This window comes from Ictidomys tridecemlineatus, chromosome 2 (assembly GCF_052094955.1).
Source record: "Ictidomys tridecemlineatus isolate mIctTri1 chromosome 2, mIctTri1.hap1, whole genome shotgun sequence".
NCBI classification, from domain to species: domain Eukaryota; kingdom Metazoa; phylum Chordata; class Mammalia; order Rodentia; family Sciuridae; genus Ictidomys; species Ictidomys tridecemlineatus.
In genome coordinates, this window is record NC_135478.1 from 15,991,040 (window position 1) to 16,007,809 (window position 16,770).

The 16,770-nt window shown below is 37.5% G+C and overlaps 1 protein-coding gene and 1 long non-coding RNA gene across 24 annotated transcripts in view; one reads left to right on the forward strand and one right to left on the reverse strand.

Annotated features, from left to right (window-relative positions):
• The window catches only part of Map4 (microtubule associated protein 4), a 170,648-nt gene that overhangs the window by 103,955 nt on the left and 49,923 nt on the right, over positions 1–16,770 (forward strand). For 18 of the 23 annotated variants that reach the window (XM_078037938.1, XM_078037940.1, XM_078037939.1 and 15 more), the window contains exons 4-7: positions 6,178–6,300; positions 12,211–12,324; positions 14,543–14,674; positions 15,401–16,591. In XM_078037938.1, the coding sequence (XP_077894064.1) occupies positions 6,178–6,300; positions 12,211–12,324; positions 14,543–14,674; positions 15,401–16,591 (1,560 nt within the window). The remainder of the gene's footprint in view (positions 1–6,177; positions 6,301–12,210; positions 12,325–14,542; positions 14,675–15,400; positions 16,592–16,770) is intronic. The other 5 variants (XM_078037943.1, XM_040290208.2, XM_040290210.2 and 2 more) reach the window with 2 other exon arrangements.
• The window catches only part of LOC120891480 (uncharacterized), a 54,392-nt gene that overhangs the window by 9,100 nt on the left and 28,522 nt on the right, over positions 1–16,770 (reverse strand). The gene's annotated exons all lie outside the window — the stretch shown is intronic.

The following is a 16,770-nucleotide window of genomic DNA, read 5'->3' on the forward strand; positions in this document are numbered from 1 at the left end:
TTTATTCAAATTAAGAATCTAAATTTCAATCAGGTATGGTTCTATAGGCCTATACTCCCAGCTACTTGAGAGGCCGAAGTAAGAGGATTATGTGAGTCCAGAGAATTGGAGTCCAAACTGGGCAACACAACAAGACACCCATCTCAAAATCAAAAGCAAATTAAATTTCTTTTAATCCATAAGGTTTTTTTTTTTTTTTAAAATACTGTTTGGGTTTTGTTTGTGGTTTTTGAAAGTGTCAGAGGTTTAACTGTGTTCCTAGCCACTGGCGGAGAAGTGAAGAGAGAAGGGGGTAGGGGAAAAGCAAATCCAAGGATTTGGAGGACTGGGTGGTAATTGTGATATTAAAGGGAATATTGTACTCGTTCTTTCCTTGGAAAGGAGAATAATATATTTTTTTACATATTCTCTTGTTTAGCATTTTTTCCAGATTAAAGAAATAAAGATGGTGGGAGGGTTATACCTTTCTTTATAAATAGGAAGCAAAGAAGTAATGAAGGGGTCAGATATAGGTATAAGTTTGTGGTAGAGGAAAAAAGCAATTGAAGAATACCATTTTCTATAAAAGGACAGGTTATATTTTAGATGGAGGGAATATGAAGATGGAGAAGGGATGGTTGGCACCCAGTCGTCATGCTTACCAGACAGTAAAGGACCAAGACACTTTTTAGAAATAGAAATAGTGTGCCAATATGATAGTGAATCAGTCATCATGGGAGTCAATTAGGGTGGTGTTCACAGGTAAACACCTCTGCCTCATGGTGGCATCCTTCAACTACATCTACTCTGGAAAGCATCTGGCAGAAATTCTGGTTGAAGCAAAAGAGGCATACTGTGTGGTATTTTAGAACATTTCAAAGACAAACATGCTGGGTTGTTTGACAGTGAAAAAGAAATTGATAATCCTAAGGCCTCATGTCCTTCCTGCTGGAGACTGCTTCAGTGCCTGTGTTTTTAAGTATTGTTAGGGCTCTGAACTCATTTTTTAAACTATCTTAGTGATATAAAATCCTATTAATTTCAAATTAGGAGAGGTTAGTGATTTTTTGTTGTTGTTTATTTTTGTTTGTGTGTCTGCAAAGTGGACAAAGATACCTTAGTATCAGTACTAAATTCTAATTATAAAAAGTAGATTTGGTTGAGGATTAGAAAGGAATTAGCTTTCTTTGTTGTTGTTGTAGTACATGTATACAATACCTTTATTTTATTTATTTATTTTTATGTGGTGCTGAGGATCGAACCCAGTGCCTCACACATGCAAGGCAAGTGCTTTACCACTGAGCTACAGCCCTAAACCAGGAGTTAGCTTCCTCCTGTCACTTTTTTATTTTTTAGAAAATAGAAGTATTTTTATTTTAATTTGAAATAATTTCAAATTTGCAGAAAACTTGAAAGAATATAGGAAGAACTTTTGCTTTTCTAAAATCACTAGTTGATAACACAATTGATTTATTTTTTGTTCTGTAACATAGATACAGATGTATATCAGTTTTCCTTGTCACTTTTGTCTTATCTCTGCAGTAATAAACTAAGGTGTCCCTTACATGTTCAGAGGGATTAAACAGATTAACTAAGGTCTCTCCAAAGAGCTAGTACTAGAACTTAATCTTCTGCCTCAATTTAAGTTTTCTTTCTCCTCCTCCCCCCTTCCTCCCCTCTCTTCTTCCTCCTCCTTCTTCCTCCTTCTTTCTTCTCCTCCCCCCATGCCTGTAAATCCAGCCACTCAGGAGACTGAAGCAGATCAGAAGTATAAAAGGTGCTGGGGATATAGCTTAATGGTAGAGCTCCCCTGGGTTCAATCCCAGTACTACCACCAGAGAGAGAGAGAGAGAGAGAGAGAGAGAGAGAGAGAATAGTAAGAAGAGTAGTAGTGTTTTACATTTTTCTAAATCTCTTTAATGTAATGAGTAATTTAGTAGATCATTGCTGGATTCTCATATTTGAAAATTGCCTCTGCAATTGTGTTACAATATGTTGTTTGGATTGACTGATACATGCAGTTTAGGAGGAGGAATGTTTTGGTATTTTTTTTAAAGGTAATTATGGATATTCTCTGATGTGACAATAAAACTGGACAAGTGCTAGTTTTATTACAGGTTATTTGCAATGTAGAATTTGAAACCCTATCAGTGAACTTTTTTTTGGTCTATGGAAAGGGAGAATGTACTGGGGATTGAATCCAGGGACACTTTACCAGTGGGCTACATCCCTAACCCTTTTTAATTTTGAGACAGGTCCTCACTGAATTTTGCTTAGGATCTTGCCAAATTGGTGAGGCTGGCATTGCTCTTGTGATCCACTTACCTTAGCTTCCCGAGTTGCTGGGATTATAAATGTGAGCCACTGCATCAAGCCTCAGTGTACTTTTTGTAGTATGTTATTTTAAAATCCATTGGTCTGTATTGCACTTGATACCAATGTTTTCTGATGGAATTAGTCCTGGCTTTGATTCATAGATATGTTATTTGATTAATGAGTATTTTAAACTTTTAGCCATTTGCCTTTCTGTAAATGCCTTCAATTTAATGGAAATAAGAGCCATGTCAACTCCAAAGTTACTTTCATTCATTCATTCATTCATTTGTTCATTTTTATGGTAATGGTAATTGAACATGGGCAGTATACCACTGAGCTGCATCCCCAGCCCCTTATTTATTTATTTATTTATTTATTTATTTATTTATTTATTTATTTATTTATTTATTTATGCATAAATAAATTATGCATGCATTGAGCCCAGGGCCTTGTGTATGCAAGGTAAGCCACTCTCCCAACTGAGCTATAACCCCAGCCCCGCCTTTTCAGTTTTCCATTTTGAGAAAAAAGATCTCTCTGGATTCCCAGGACTGGTCTCTAACTTTTGATCCTCCTGTCTCAGCCTCCTGAGTAGCTGGTATTACAGTCGTGCGCCACCCCCACCCCACTCACTTCTGCTTTCATAGGAAAACCAATGTATCTAAGGATGACTGATGGTGAAAGTAAGGGTTGTTTCCATTGTATTGTGTAAATTGCTTCTTGTTTAGAATTACACTTCTTATTCTTTCCTTGAAATAGACTCTGAGCAGAGTACAATTGTGTTATTTAAAAAAAAAAATCCGGGCTGGGGATGTGGCTCAAGCGGTAGCGCGCTTGCCTGGCATGTGTGCGGCCCAGGTTCGATCCTCAGCACCACATACCAATGAAGATGTTGTGTCTGCCGAGAACTAAAAAATAAATATTAAAAAATTCTCTCTCTCTCTCCTCTCTCACTCTCTCTTTAAAAAAAAAAAAATCCCACACTTATTCTGAAGGCTATCGTTATCATAAAGTACTTTGCCTGCCTTTGCTAAGGAGTTTTAAGAATGAAATCTAGGTCATCATCATTGAATGCAGATATGGGAATGAGCCTCTGTCAAACCTGTTCATTAATGGTACTGATAGCTGGAGGCTGTCTATTTTGAATGTAGCCTCTTAGACAGAGCCACTCAAGCTACAGCACCACTCTGGAAAGTAGAAATCTGCAGACTCTCACATCTGAATACCAGACCTGCACCTTCCTTCTCCAGAAGGTCTCAAAAAGAGTTGGGGATGAAGCCCAGTGGTAAAGTATCCCTGGGGTCAATCCCCAGTTACTTCCCCCTCCCTCATCAAAAAAGAAAAAACAATGGGAAAGATAGCCACTGGCAGCCCAAATATATCATTATGGTTCAAATTTCTGCAAAGGACTTTGGGCCTGCTTGTATCACAAGTACATTCCTTTGGATATGGATGCAAAATACCATGATTGACAACACTAGGACCACCTGGAGAGAGATGGGCTGGTTCTCTTTTAGGGAATGCAGATAGACAAATCTTGGGTTCCACTCTGTTTGGCCTGTGAAGCACTAGTCATCCTCTAGCTCCCCTTTATGAAGAACTATTGTCCTCCATAAGTGTGTTCCAGCCAAAATGGTATGCTCCTTATTTTCCCATTCATGCCCATGGGCTTAAAAACAGATACTTTGCTATGCTCACTGTGTGTCTTCCACCGACTCCCAGCTCAAAGTCCATAGCCTTCTAATTGTCTTTTCAGGTTCAGCTATGTTCTGATCTACAGGAAGTATTTCTAGATCATCCCATGACCATATCATGTGACCATTCTTTAAACCCCAGTAGCAGCACTTAGTACCTGCTATTGTAGATGCTTATCCCCTATAATCCATACTAATGGTAGGATTAGCAATAATTTTACCATGTTTGTCACAATTTTCTGAGTACTTTAACATATCCCCTTTCAACCTTTATGAAGTAGGTAAAGCAGGTATTAGATATGAAAACTGAGGCTTACAGAGACTTGCATCATCAGAAACCCTCAACTACACAAATACCACTTCTTCCATAGTGTATAAGCACAATATAATTATAGTGGTGATGGGGGTGATCTGAACTCCATGACAGCAGGGTTTTTCTTCATTTTTGCTGCTTTTTCACCAGTGCCTGATTCAAAATATTTAAATACATAAATGAATTATTGGGACAAATGTGGTATGGGTTTACTCCTTTGGGTCCTTTCTACTCCAGTGTTCTGAAGTTACCATTGAGAAAGCAGATAAGGAAAGTAGCGGGAGTATGAAATAGAAGTCATCACTAATTTCTCCTTTGTTAGTAGCATATAAACTATGAGCAGCATAAATATTGTTCATAAAGAAGCAGCCTGTCAACCATTTAGAATAAAATTAGGTAATTATTATTGATATTTCTTATTAAAAAATTTTTTTTAATTTCCCATGAACAATTCTAATTTTTTTCTTCATTAGAAAACAACAGATATGAAAATAGACTAAGCATTAAAGGGGTCTGGGGTTGTGGCTCAGTGGTAGAGCACTTGCCTAGCACATGTGAGGCACTGGGTTCAATTCTCAGCACCATATAAGAATAAACAAAGTAAAGATATTGTATTTGTAAAAAAGTATTAAAAGGATGTAAATTTAAGGAAAACTTGGATGCAAAGCCCTAATCTACATTTTTAAGAATTGTTTTACATTTCTTGGGCCCGTTAACTCAGCTGCCTAATCATCAGTGGATTCGTTCTTGTTTCTCCTAAGAATTTTACCCAGTGCTTGACTCTGTTGTTTCAGTCAGCCTTCAGATTTCTTCTTTGCATTTTCTAAAAATAAATGTGACCTATAAAAAATTGGCCCTATATGTTTGCTGAAATAGTAATTACATTAGTATTATAGGAAATTAAAGCACACAGTTAACCCAATTCTACCACAGCTCTGTGGAACTTAGATTGAAATGCTCTTTGAAGTTTGCTCTCTTGCTGCTGAAGGAGGGACAAAAAAAGACATAACACTTGAAGAGAGAACAAAAGTAGGCAGTGGGTAAAGGGGGACTTTGATGGAATGGAGATGATGCATTTAAACCTTCTGGAGGTTCTTAGACATAAATATGCAGGACCACACTGCATGATCTTTAAGTCTCCTTTGCCATTTCAGTTGATAGACAATATATCAGAAATATATTGCTTCATTTTTCTTTTCCCCCTGATCTTAAGTTGTGTCTTAAGAAAAGGCATACTTATTTTGTTCTTTGGTTATTTATTAAATTCATTGTAAATGTTTATCGATGGAGTATGATGATCAGTTTCTATCTTTAAAAAAGACACTTGTAAGCCAGGCATTGTGGCTCATGCCTGTAATCCCAGTGGTTTGAGAGGCTGAGACAGGAGGATCACGAGTTCAAAGCCAGCCTCAGCAAAAGCAAGGTGTTAAGTAACTCAGTGAGACCCTGTCTATAAATAAAATACAAAAAAGGACTGGGGAGGTGAGTCAGTGGTTAAGTGACCCCGAGTTCAATCCCCGATAACACTTCTCCTTCCCACAGAAAACAATCTAGGCTTCCAATACTTACTTACTCAATTAATTAATTTATTTATTTTGGCTGTGTTAAGGATTGAACCCAGGGCTGTTCACTGAGCTACATCCCCAACCCTTTTATTTTTTATTTTGAGAAAGGGGACTTGGGTTCCTCCTGCCTGAACCTTCTGAGTAGCTGTGATTACAGGTGTGTGTCACCATGCCTGGCTTTCTTTCTATTTTTAAATTTAAAAATATTTTCTCAAAGATGTTAACCAAATGTGATTGTGTCGTATTGTTCTTCCTATAGTAATTTACAGAAACTCTTCTCTAGTAATTTGCTTTGTGTCTGTATGTTAAGGGTCTCCAACTGAATTCCTCGAAGAGAAAATGGCCTACCAGGAATATCAGAACAGCCAGAACTGGCCAGAAAATACAAGCTTTTGCTTCCAGCCTGAGCAAGTGGTGAATCCTATCCAGACTGGTAAGCAGGAGCTCATATGTGACTGCTAAATGTGAGCTATGATAAAAAAACAAGAACAAAGTGGCAACCACCACTCAAATAAAACATTATAGCCTACATATAATTTCTTAACGTTCAACTACGGTAGAATAATTTCCCCTAAACATCAGTTGACCCTTTATGTACTGTTTGTCTTTTCTTCAGAGATACTTAATGCCCAACAATTCTCTCCCTTTCAGAACCTGTTTTGAATAAATACCTGAAATGCATATACATTAGAAACTAAAGGATCAGCAGTGTCTTAGAAACTTTTAATTCTTCTAGAAGGAATTATTACACTATTAATAATAGTGCCTGTTTTGTGCCAGGCACCGTGCTGGAGCCTTTATACATATTATCTGGGTTTCTTACCTCACTCTGTCAAATACATATTATTATCCTTGTTTGATGAAGAGAAAAATGATTAATACTAATTTCTATAAAATTCAAATACGAAAAAATATGGAAAAGCAGATCTGTAGTTGCCCAAAACCAGAGGTGGTAGGAGACATGAATTGTAAAAGGGCTTTGTAGGAGTAACATTGCTACCTTGATTTCAGCCTGATTGAGAGCTTAGGTTATTTGCCAGACTGTTTTCCAAAGTGACTGCCACATTTTACACCAGTAACGTGTGAGGTTTGTAATTCTTCCACATTCTAACCAACACTTATTTCCCTTTATAAAAAATTATAGCTAACCTAGTGGATATGAAATTGTATCTCCCACTATGTGGGTGGTCTTCTAACTTTCTGGGTAGTATCCTTTGATGCATAACTTTTTTTAATTTTATGAAACCCAGTTTATCCATTTTTCTTTGTGTTACTTGTGTTTTTTATGTCATCAGTCTATTTTCAAAACTAGGTTTATGAAGGTTTATCACTGTGTTTTGTTCTTAAAATGTTAGTTTGTGTTGTTATGTTTAAGTCTTTGATCCCTTTTATGTAGATTTTTGTATATGATCAGAGGTAGGAGATTCATTCTTGTTCATGTGGATATCCATTATCCCGCTTCCATTTTTTGAAAAGACTGGTCTTTCTCCATTAAATGGTTTTTGCACCTTTGTTGAAAATCTGTTAATTGTAGGTACATGGTTTTATTTCTCAACGTGGAGTTCTATTTCATGATTATTTTTTTTTTTAGAGAGAGGGGGACAGAGAGAAAGAGAGAATTTTAATATTTATTTATTTTTTCTTAGTTCTCGGCGGACACAACATCTTCGTTTGTATGTGGTGCTGAGGATCGAACCTGGGCTGCACACACCCTAGGCGAGCGTGCTACCGCTTGAGCCACATCCCCAGCCCTATTTCATGATTTTTGTGTCAGTATAGTTTGCCCTGCATACCCACAGGTTCTACATCCAAGGATTCAACCAACAGTTGATGATAATATTCAGAGAGAGAAAAAAATTACATCTATACTGAACATGTCAGACATTTTCAAGTTATCATTATTCTCTAAGCAACTCATTATAATTATTTACATAACATTTACATTTAGAAGGTATTATGAGTAATGTAGAGATGATTTAAAATTTGCAAAAGGATGTGTATAGGCTATATGAAACTTCTGTGCCATTTTATATGAGGGACTTGAGCATCCACGGATTTTGGTATGGGGCCACATGTCCTGGCACCAATCCCCCTTGAAAGTTGTGTGTGCACTTTACTGTAGTTTTTGGTAATTTTTGTGATTGTGAGTTTCCTTTTCCCATGATTGTTTGAGACACTCAGCCCTTTGTAATTCCATAGAATCATATTGTCAATTTCTACAAAGAAATTGGCTAGAATTCTAAGAGAAAATGTGCTGAATCTGTGGATTAATTAGGGAGTATTGCCCTCTTGACAATATTAAGTCTTCTATTCACGAGCATTTAAAGTTTTTCCATTTGTTTATTTTTCATTTACCTTACAGTATTTTGTAGTTTTGAGTGTATGAGCTTGGTTAAATTTATTCTTGGTATTTCATTCTGTTCGATGCTGTGAGTGGATTTGTTTCCTTAATTTCATTTTCAGATTCTTCATTGATTTTTTGTTTATTGATCTTATATCTTTCAATCTTGCTGAACTCATTTATCAGGTCTAATAGTTTTTCAGGAATTCCTTAGCATTTTTTAAAGGCAAAATCATGTCATTTACAGAACTAGAGTAGCCCTTGCTTACCTACAATTTTAGCTACCTGCAGTCAACTGCAGTCTGAAAATATCAAATAGAACATTTCAAAAATAAGCCCTTCGCATATTTTAACATTTTTATTATACTATGTTATTATGATTGTTCCATCCCATAACTTATTATTGTCAGTCTCTATTGTGCCTAATTTATAAATTATCATGGATATGTGTTTGTAGGAAGAGCCACAGTATAGAGAGATAGCATCCAGTCTCCAATCTCTGTGTGTTTTGTAGGTACCCTTGATCAGGTTAAAAAAATTTCCTTCTTTCCTTCCCTAATTTATTTATTTTTATTGTTTTTTTTTGGGGGGGGGCTGAACTCAGGAACACTTGACCACTGAGCTACATCCCAGCCCTATTTTAAATTTTATCTAGAGACAAGGTCTGAGTTGCCTAGCGCCTCAAAGTTGCGGAGGCTAGCTTTGAACTTGCAATCCTCCTGTCTCAGTCTCTCAAGCCACTGGTTCTACAGGCATGCACCACTGGGCCCAGTCCCCTTTTGTGTTTTAAATATTTTTATTTTTATTTTGAGATAGGATCTTGCTAAGTTGCTGAGGGCCTTGCTGAGTTGCTGAGGTTGGCCTCAAACTTGTAATCTTCCTGTCTTAGCTTCCCACGTTGCTGGGATTATAGGTGTGTACCACCATACCCAACTTTATTGTGTGTTTTATCTTAAGAGGGTATTGATTTTGTCTAATAGATTTTCTGCATCTGGTAAGGTGCTCATGTTTTTATTTTTTATTCTGATGATACATTGATTTTGGGTATTAAACCAATGTTGTACTTCTGAGATATATCCCTCTTGGTCATGTTGTAGAATTTTTTAAAATGGGTTCCATATATAAACCCTTGAGGAGTTTTGAAGCCATATTCAAAGACATAGTGTGTAGTTTTCTTGTGATGTCTTTGTCTAGTTTTGTGTAGGTAATACTGTTCTCAGAATGAGTCGGGAAGTGCTTTCTCCTCTTATATTTTTTGGAAGATATTGTGAATAATTGGTTTTAGTTCTTTGAATTTATGATAGAAGTCATTGGTAAAACCATTTTGGCCAGGCCATCTTTGTGAGTACTTTTTAATTACTAATTCCAGCCAGGAAGAATAGGAGCCAGCAAGGGTGATTCCCAGTTCTAAGTGGGAGATAAAACAGTAGAATTTAATTTCCTGAAAGTCAAGTATGGTGCCCAGCCATCAAGATGGCTCTCAATGGTCCCTGCCTCCTGGTATTCATAACCTTATATAGCCGTCTCCACATTAAACTAGGCTTGGTGTGTGTGATTGATAGATCACAGAAGACATTGCAATTTCCATTTTTGTCACTCCTAAATTTATTCACCGTGGGGAAAGCCATTTGCTAAGGAGAAGTACACATGGAAGAGGAACTGATACCTTCAGCCCATGGCTGTGTAAATAAGCCATCTTGATGGCAGGCAGATCTTGCCAGGCAACTCTTCAGATGAGCATAGCCATGGCCAGTGGCTTGACTGCAAACTTGTTGAGACTTCCTAGTCAGTAGAGACCCAGAAGAAATAGATTCTGGGGGATAGTTTCAAAATCAATTCTGCCAGTTTTCTAATGAATCAAATGTGTGAAATTCAGAGGTCAAGGATAACTTCAAGGATAAGGTCAAAATTGTTTACCAACAAGAGAAGGATAGAATGCCATTTCATATGGTAAGATTTTGTGTTATACCAGTATGTAGGGTCCAAGAAGGTCCCAGAGAAGGGGACTTCAACTTAGGTCAGCATGGTCCAAAGTTGGACATAAACAAATGGCATAGAAAAGAATTTCTCAATCCATCAAATATTGAGGCACCGAGATTTATTTAGAAAAGTAAGGAGAGTACACATTCAAGGGAGAACATGCACCACCTCACTAATGAGAGACACTTGAGAAATCTCACATTCTTTTAAAGGAAACTGGGTAAGGGGTGGGCATAAAAAGGTATGTGAGAATAACATCAGTCTGGTGAGCTCAAGATGGTCATGGTGATCTGGCAAATTCAGGATTCTTAGGTTGATATCTTTTTCATTATCTGATCAAAAGGTAGGGTTGGGAAAGTATCCTATACTGTTTTGTATCTTCCTTTGTGCAATATATTCTAAAAAATACATGTATTAGTGGGCTAATTAGTGAACATGGGGCAGTTTTCACAAATGGTTGAATTTCTAGTAATTGTGAGTGAACATTTATAGAATTCTCAGAAATCTTGGAGTGATAGACCTGGAAAGAGAGAACTGCTTGGGGAATGAAGGTCTGAGGAACTTTAGCACAAGATTTTCACATTAAAGTTGTCTTTTCCCTGTTCTTCCTTTTGTCTCCTTCCTATCTCTTTAATTTCTGTCCTGTCTCATGGAGAATAGGTTTGAGAAACATGTTGCATTTGGGATGTATTAAATGAAGAGTTGGGGTGCTGGAATATATTAAATACTTTGAATACTTTACCACTCTACCTCAGTTGTAGATTATGTAATTTGCACACATGGTTTTCCATCCATTCTTAGCATGTGCTTGCACACACATGGGCACATACATAGAGGCCCTTTTATTTTAAAGGCTGGAAATAAGGGGATAGCTCTAGAGGGCTAGTGATAAAATTTTGAGTGTCATCTGCTTATTAATGAAATTTTAAACTGTGAGATTGGATGAGAGGGAATATAGAGAAAAGGTGTGCCCTTCTCCATCCACTCAGTTCTCAAATTTAGCTTAAGAATTTTTCAAGCTTGACTTGAACAAAAATATATCCTTTTGCTAAATGATCCTATCTCTGACCTTGCATAACAGATGTTACAGCCAGATTGCCTTTACATCCTTCCCTGTTTATTTGAAAGGCAACCTCAAGGCTTCTTCCACCCCTGACCCCAGCTTTGTCAATTATGCCTTCTAATTATTCCAAATACGCTTTCAGTGCAGTATCTGTCTCCTCTAATCCTGAAACCCTTTATAAAAAGAGGGGTGGTCTAGCTGTCTCAGAGCCAAGGAAATGAACATTTTCCCAAGACCTGGGTTTTTACATACTTGCCTCTGATGTTGACAGTGTGTTAGGGAGTCATGCATTAGCTTCATCAGAGGAAATAGTTAGACATGCAGGCTCTCAAGACATGGAAACAGAATTTGAGAAGGCCTTCTTAGAAATCAGAATTCATTATTTCCCTGACCAGCTTTGCTTTTTTATGTTTTCATGTAAGAAAGCACAAAGAGTTTACTGATGTTTTTGAGTATCTTCACTCATACCAACTCCTGAATCTAGAGCTTATTCATTCTCTCAGGACAAACGCCATTCAGAGAGCTTTTGAAATACAGTTTTCTTCACAATGTCCACATGAGGTGAAAATTTCCCTTTTTAAACTTGTTCTGAAAACATTCTAGCTGATTTATTTAATAACAAAATCTCTAAATTATATATTGAAAATTCCATTTTCTTTATTTTTGCCTCTTAGAATGTTAGAGTTGAACATTAAATGTTCTCTCAGTTTTATACATTTGTTGGCTCTGTCATTTAGATAATCAAACCTTACGGGAATAAGGGATTATATATTATTAACTTGAAACAAATGAATTAGTGAGTATTTATTGATTGCCTACATGTGTAGTCACATGTTATCTCAACTTATTTTACTACTGGACAACACACATGTAACTAATCAACATTTGTCATAAGAAATTTTTTTACCTTTCTAATTGCATTCACTGGGACTGAGTTTTGGATTACTTCTTTATTCTAGATCCCTTTAAGATGCACCATGATGACGGCCTAGCAGATTTGCTCTTTCTCTCCAGTGGAACAACAAATGATTTGACATTTACAGGGCATAATAATCCTTTGGAAGAGAGTTACGGTATGGCTTCTCTAGCTGGAATTATTCTGTAGGGAAGAAAAATTAATTTTCCTTCTTAGATTTATTGCTTAGGGCACATATAGCAAAAGAGAAAAAGAAAGTGAAGATTAACATGTATATTTCGTATACACAAGGAAGGTATTTGGGGAATGACTAATCTCAAAGAAGTGGCTTTAGAACTCAATTATATAGCTTCTTTGATAAAAAGCCATACTTTTTTTGAGAATTAGAAAGATAAAGGAAAAGGACTTTTCAGGGTCTTTAGTGGCAAACTCTGAGGGTGCAAGTAGGTGATAAAGGCTAGTGAGTAAAACTTGTTATGTAGATTCCTGTGGTGACATCTCCAGGCTGATAAGAGCATACAGTTGTCTTCAGTAATCAACCTTTGTACTTTAAGATGCAGAGGGTGAATGAACACTTTTGAAAGTATTTGTCCTGCTTTTAGGCAAATAGGAGGAAAACTAAGAAGAGTTGGGTTTTGTGTTGTTGCTATTTGTTTTTGTTTTTTTTTAAGAGAGAGTGAGAGAGAGAGAGACAGAATTTTTTAATATTTATTTTTTAGTTTTCGGCGGACACAACATCTTTGTTTGTATGTGGTGCTGAGGATCGAACCCAGGCAGCATGCATGCCAGGCGAGCCCCCTACCACTTGAGCCACATCCCCAGCTCCTATTGTTTTGTTTTGTTCTTCATGTCTACTTCTCAATTGACTTGCATTCAATGTAATCTTATGCCAAAGTGGCCTATTTAGGTGCATATTCTGGTCTCTTATAGCCCCTTAGCTTCAATAATATGGGCTTTCACCCATCATCTTTCATGTTAACTAATAGGCAAAATCAGATGTAGGGCCTCTGACTGTGACCAGGCTTATTCCAGATTAAAGAGGAGAATTCACAGTCAAGCTATGGACATCCTCTCATAAAACCTCTAACCTAGGGCCAAATTCTGCATCCACATTTTATTCACTCATGACCCATGACCTTGAGCAAATTACTTCCTCCCTAAATTCTTTTTTTTTTAATCTACAAAACAGCCAGCACTAGTTTTTACATTAGAGAAGTGATGACAATTAAATAAAATTATGTGAAACACTTAGCATTGTGTCTGGTAGAGTAATCATTAAATAATCTTAGTTATCATAAATAGTAATATCCTCATCTCCTCCTGTTTGCATCTTTATGCTTTCTTTGCTCAGAGTGTTCTCTGTCTTTGAAATTGACCATCCTCTATTTCTGCTCTTGCTTCTCTTCTAAAGCCTTTTGTGATAGTCTGGGCCTCATGGTTCTTTCTGCACTCCTATATCACTTAGTTCATAATGTACAGTATGCATTGTTTGCTATTTGTCTACTTGTCTCTGTAGCTAAATTGTAATAATCTTCTCAGATGTGGTGGCATATGCCTATAATCCTGGCTACTCAGGAAGCTGAGACACGAGGCCAAGAATTTGAGGCCAGTCTGGCAACATAGCGAGACCCTACCTCCTAAAAATAAGCAAACACAAAAACATATAATGATCTCAGCAGGGACAGATATTAAATCTGTTGAGACTGGCATAGGATAAACATTACAATAATCTACTTATATTTGTCATTTGCCGTGTGTGTGTGTGTGTGTGTGTGTGTGTGTGTGTGTGTGTGTTTTCTGGGGGTTGTCCTGGAGACCAAATCCAGGGATGCTTTACCTCTAAGCTACATCCCCAGCTCCTTTTATTTTGAGACAGTCTTGCTAAATTGTTGAGGTTGGCCTGGTATTTGCAATCTTCCTGCCTCAATCTCCTGAGTCACTGAGATTATAGATAAGTACCACCGCATTCAGCTAGTTGTTAATAATTAACAAAATATTTTTATATAGGCAGGTGTTAATCTCATTTTACTGATGAATTAAGGCTCACCTTTCTATACTGTACATTATATTATTTTGATTGTGGTGTTACTAGAGCTCAATCTTTGATATTTTGAATCTTTGTAAAATCCTGTAAAAGTAGGCAATATATATTGATTCGTGGTCTTCCTGGGATATAGTGATGCTGCCTGTTAATAATTACACAAAACCTGAAGATTGTTAACAGAGTTTCATTTAAAACTTTTGTACTTTGTTTTTTACTGTTCCTTAGACCTATGTCTTCTTGGCAATATATACAGTTGATTTAAAATATCAAATGCCTTTTTTTCCTTCAGTGTCAACCAAATTTCAAAATGTGTTTTGTGTTTTGATATTAGGTATGCCTCCCTGCGACACATTTGCTCCTGCAACTGTTGTACCTCAGGGGTGGTCTATGGAAGCCCCAAACCCTCCATACTCAGAGTCCTTTGTTTCTCCAGAGGCCACTGCAAATCTTCCACAGATGACAGGTGAATTATTTAAATCTGCTTTATCAGTTAGTAATTGAAATATTGATAATTGGTATAAATCATTGGGCATATTTTTAGCAGCTTACAAGAGACACATAAAATTTTCAGAATTATCATAAATGGTTTTTAAGCTTGTATTAAAGATATCAGAGCTGGGAGAGTTAAATTATAATTAAAATACAATCTTAAGAGGAAATCCCTTCTCTTTGGTTCTGGGAATTGAACCCAGGTTTACTTAACCACTAAGCCTAGAGTTCTGGGCTTCTTTTCTTAATAGGAAAGATAACTGACCAGCAATTCCATAGGTTCCCTTCCTAATACTAATACTAATACATACCTGTGTTTTCAAGCTATAGTTTTCCTTTTCTCCTCCACAATTTGTCTTCTCAGTTTCATATGTCTTATCCTTCTAAATGATGGGATTGTCAGGGAGTAGGCAGCATGTACTAACTCAACAGCTTTTTAAAAAATATTTATTTTTTAGCAATATATGAACAAAATATGTTTATTTTATTTTATGTGGTGGTGAGGATGAAACCCAGGGCCTCACGCATGCTAGACAAGTGCTGTACCTCTGAGCTATAACCCCAGCCCCTCAACACCTTCTTAATTATGTTTAAGGTCTTAAGGTCACAATAGCCAAATATTCTTGTGCCCTATGAGTTTTAAGTGCAGAGGTATGAGTAGAAAATGATGGGTCCCAAATTTTTAATTTATTTCCCTTAGAGTTACCCAAGGAAGGAGAAATGGCATCAGTAGAAGAACAGCCACCAACTAAAGCATTGGAAATAATAGTAGGACAGAAGACTACAGAAATGGCACCGTCTGGAGAAAAAGTGGTAGCCCTGCTCAAGGAAATGGCACCCGCCAAAGAAACAAAGGTGGAATTGACTAAAGATATGGAACAACCCACCAAATCAGATGTGACACTGCCCAAGGACTTGCAGTCATCCATTGAATCAGATATGTCTCTGGTCAAGGACATGGTCCTACCTATAGAAAAAGAAGTGGTCCCAGTTAAGGATGCCATATCACCCGCAAAAACAGATGTGTCTTTAACTAAAGATATGGTGCTGCCCACAGAAAGAGAGGTGGCTGCAGGCAATGATGTGACACTATTTGAAGAAACAGAGAGAGTACCACCTGTAAAAATGGATTTATTTTCACATGAGGGCATGGCATCACCCAAAGAAACAGAGTCAATCTCAGGCAAGGGTATGGTATCATTTTCAGAAATGGAGGGGGCACTAGCTGTGGACACTATATCATCCACAGAAAAATCCTCAGCTGAGGAGATGGTCTTGTTATCAGAAAAAGAGGTGGCTGTGCCAAGGGACATGACACTGCCTTCAGAAGCAACAGTAGTCTTCACGAAGGATGCAGTAGAAACAGAAGGGCCTGGAGACAAGGACATTACTCCACCTTCAGTAACAGAAATGACCATGGGTAAAGAAGTGGCTCTATCCCCAGAATCAAAGGTGGGCCTTGTCAAGGATGTGGCTCCACTCCCAGAAACAGAAGTAACCCTGGTCAAGAATATGGGTACACCCTCTGAAACAAAGTTGGCCCTGGGTAAGGATGTGGCTGTGTCTCCAGAAGTAGAGGTGGCTCAGGTCAAGGATATGACTCCACTCCCAGAAAACGAAGTAACCTTGATCAAAGATATGCTACTGCCTCCAGAAGCAGATGTGGCCCTGGCTAAGGATGTGGCTCTGTCCCCTGGAACAGAGATGACCCTGGCCAACAGTGTGACTCCAGCCAAGGATGTTGCACCACCCTCAGGAACAGAGGTGGCATCAGTTCTAGTTAAAGACATGGAAATTGCCCAGACTCAGGAAGGAATAAGTGAAAATTCCCAGATACAGTCTCTCCAAAAAGAGGGGCAGTTAGCTGCACCTACTTTCATGATTTCACCAGGTATGAGCTTTGTTTCCTCTCAGTATTTCTGTTTACCAAGGTATAGTTTCAAGTGGACACTATATCATCCACAGAAAAATACTCTCTTACCCACATGTGATCTTTACTATTACCTTCCAGAAGACTAAGTGACAGGCATCATGCCAGTTAAAATAGTCTCACTGTGCCTTGCAAATCTA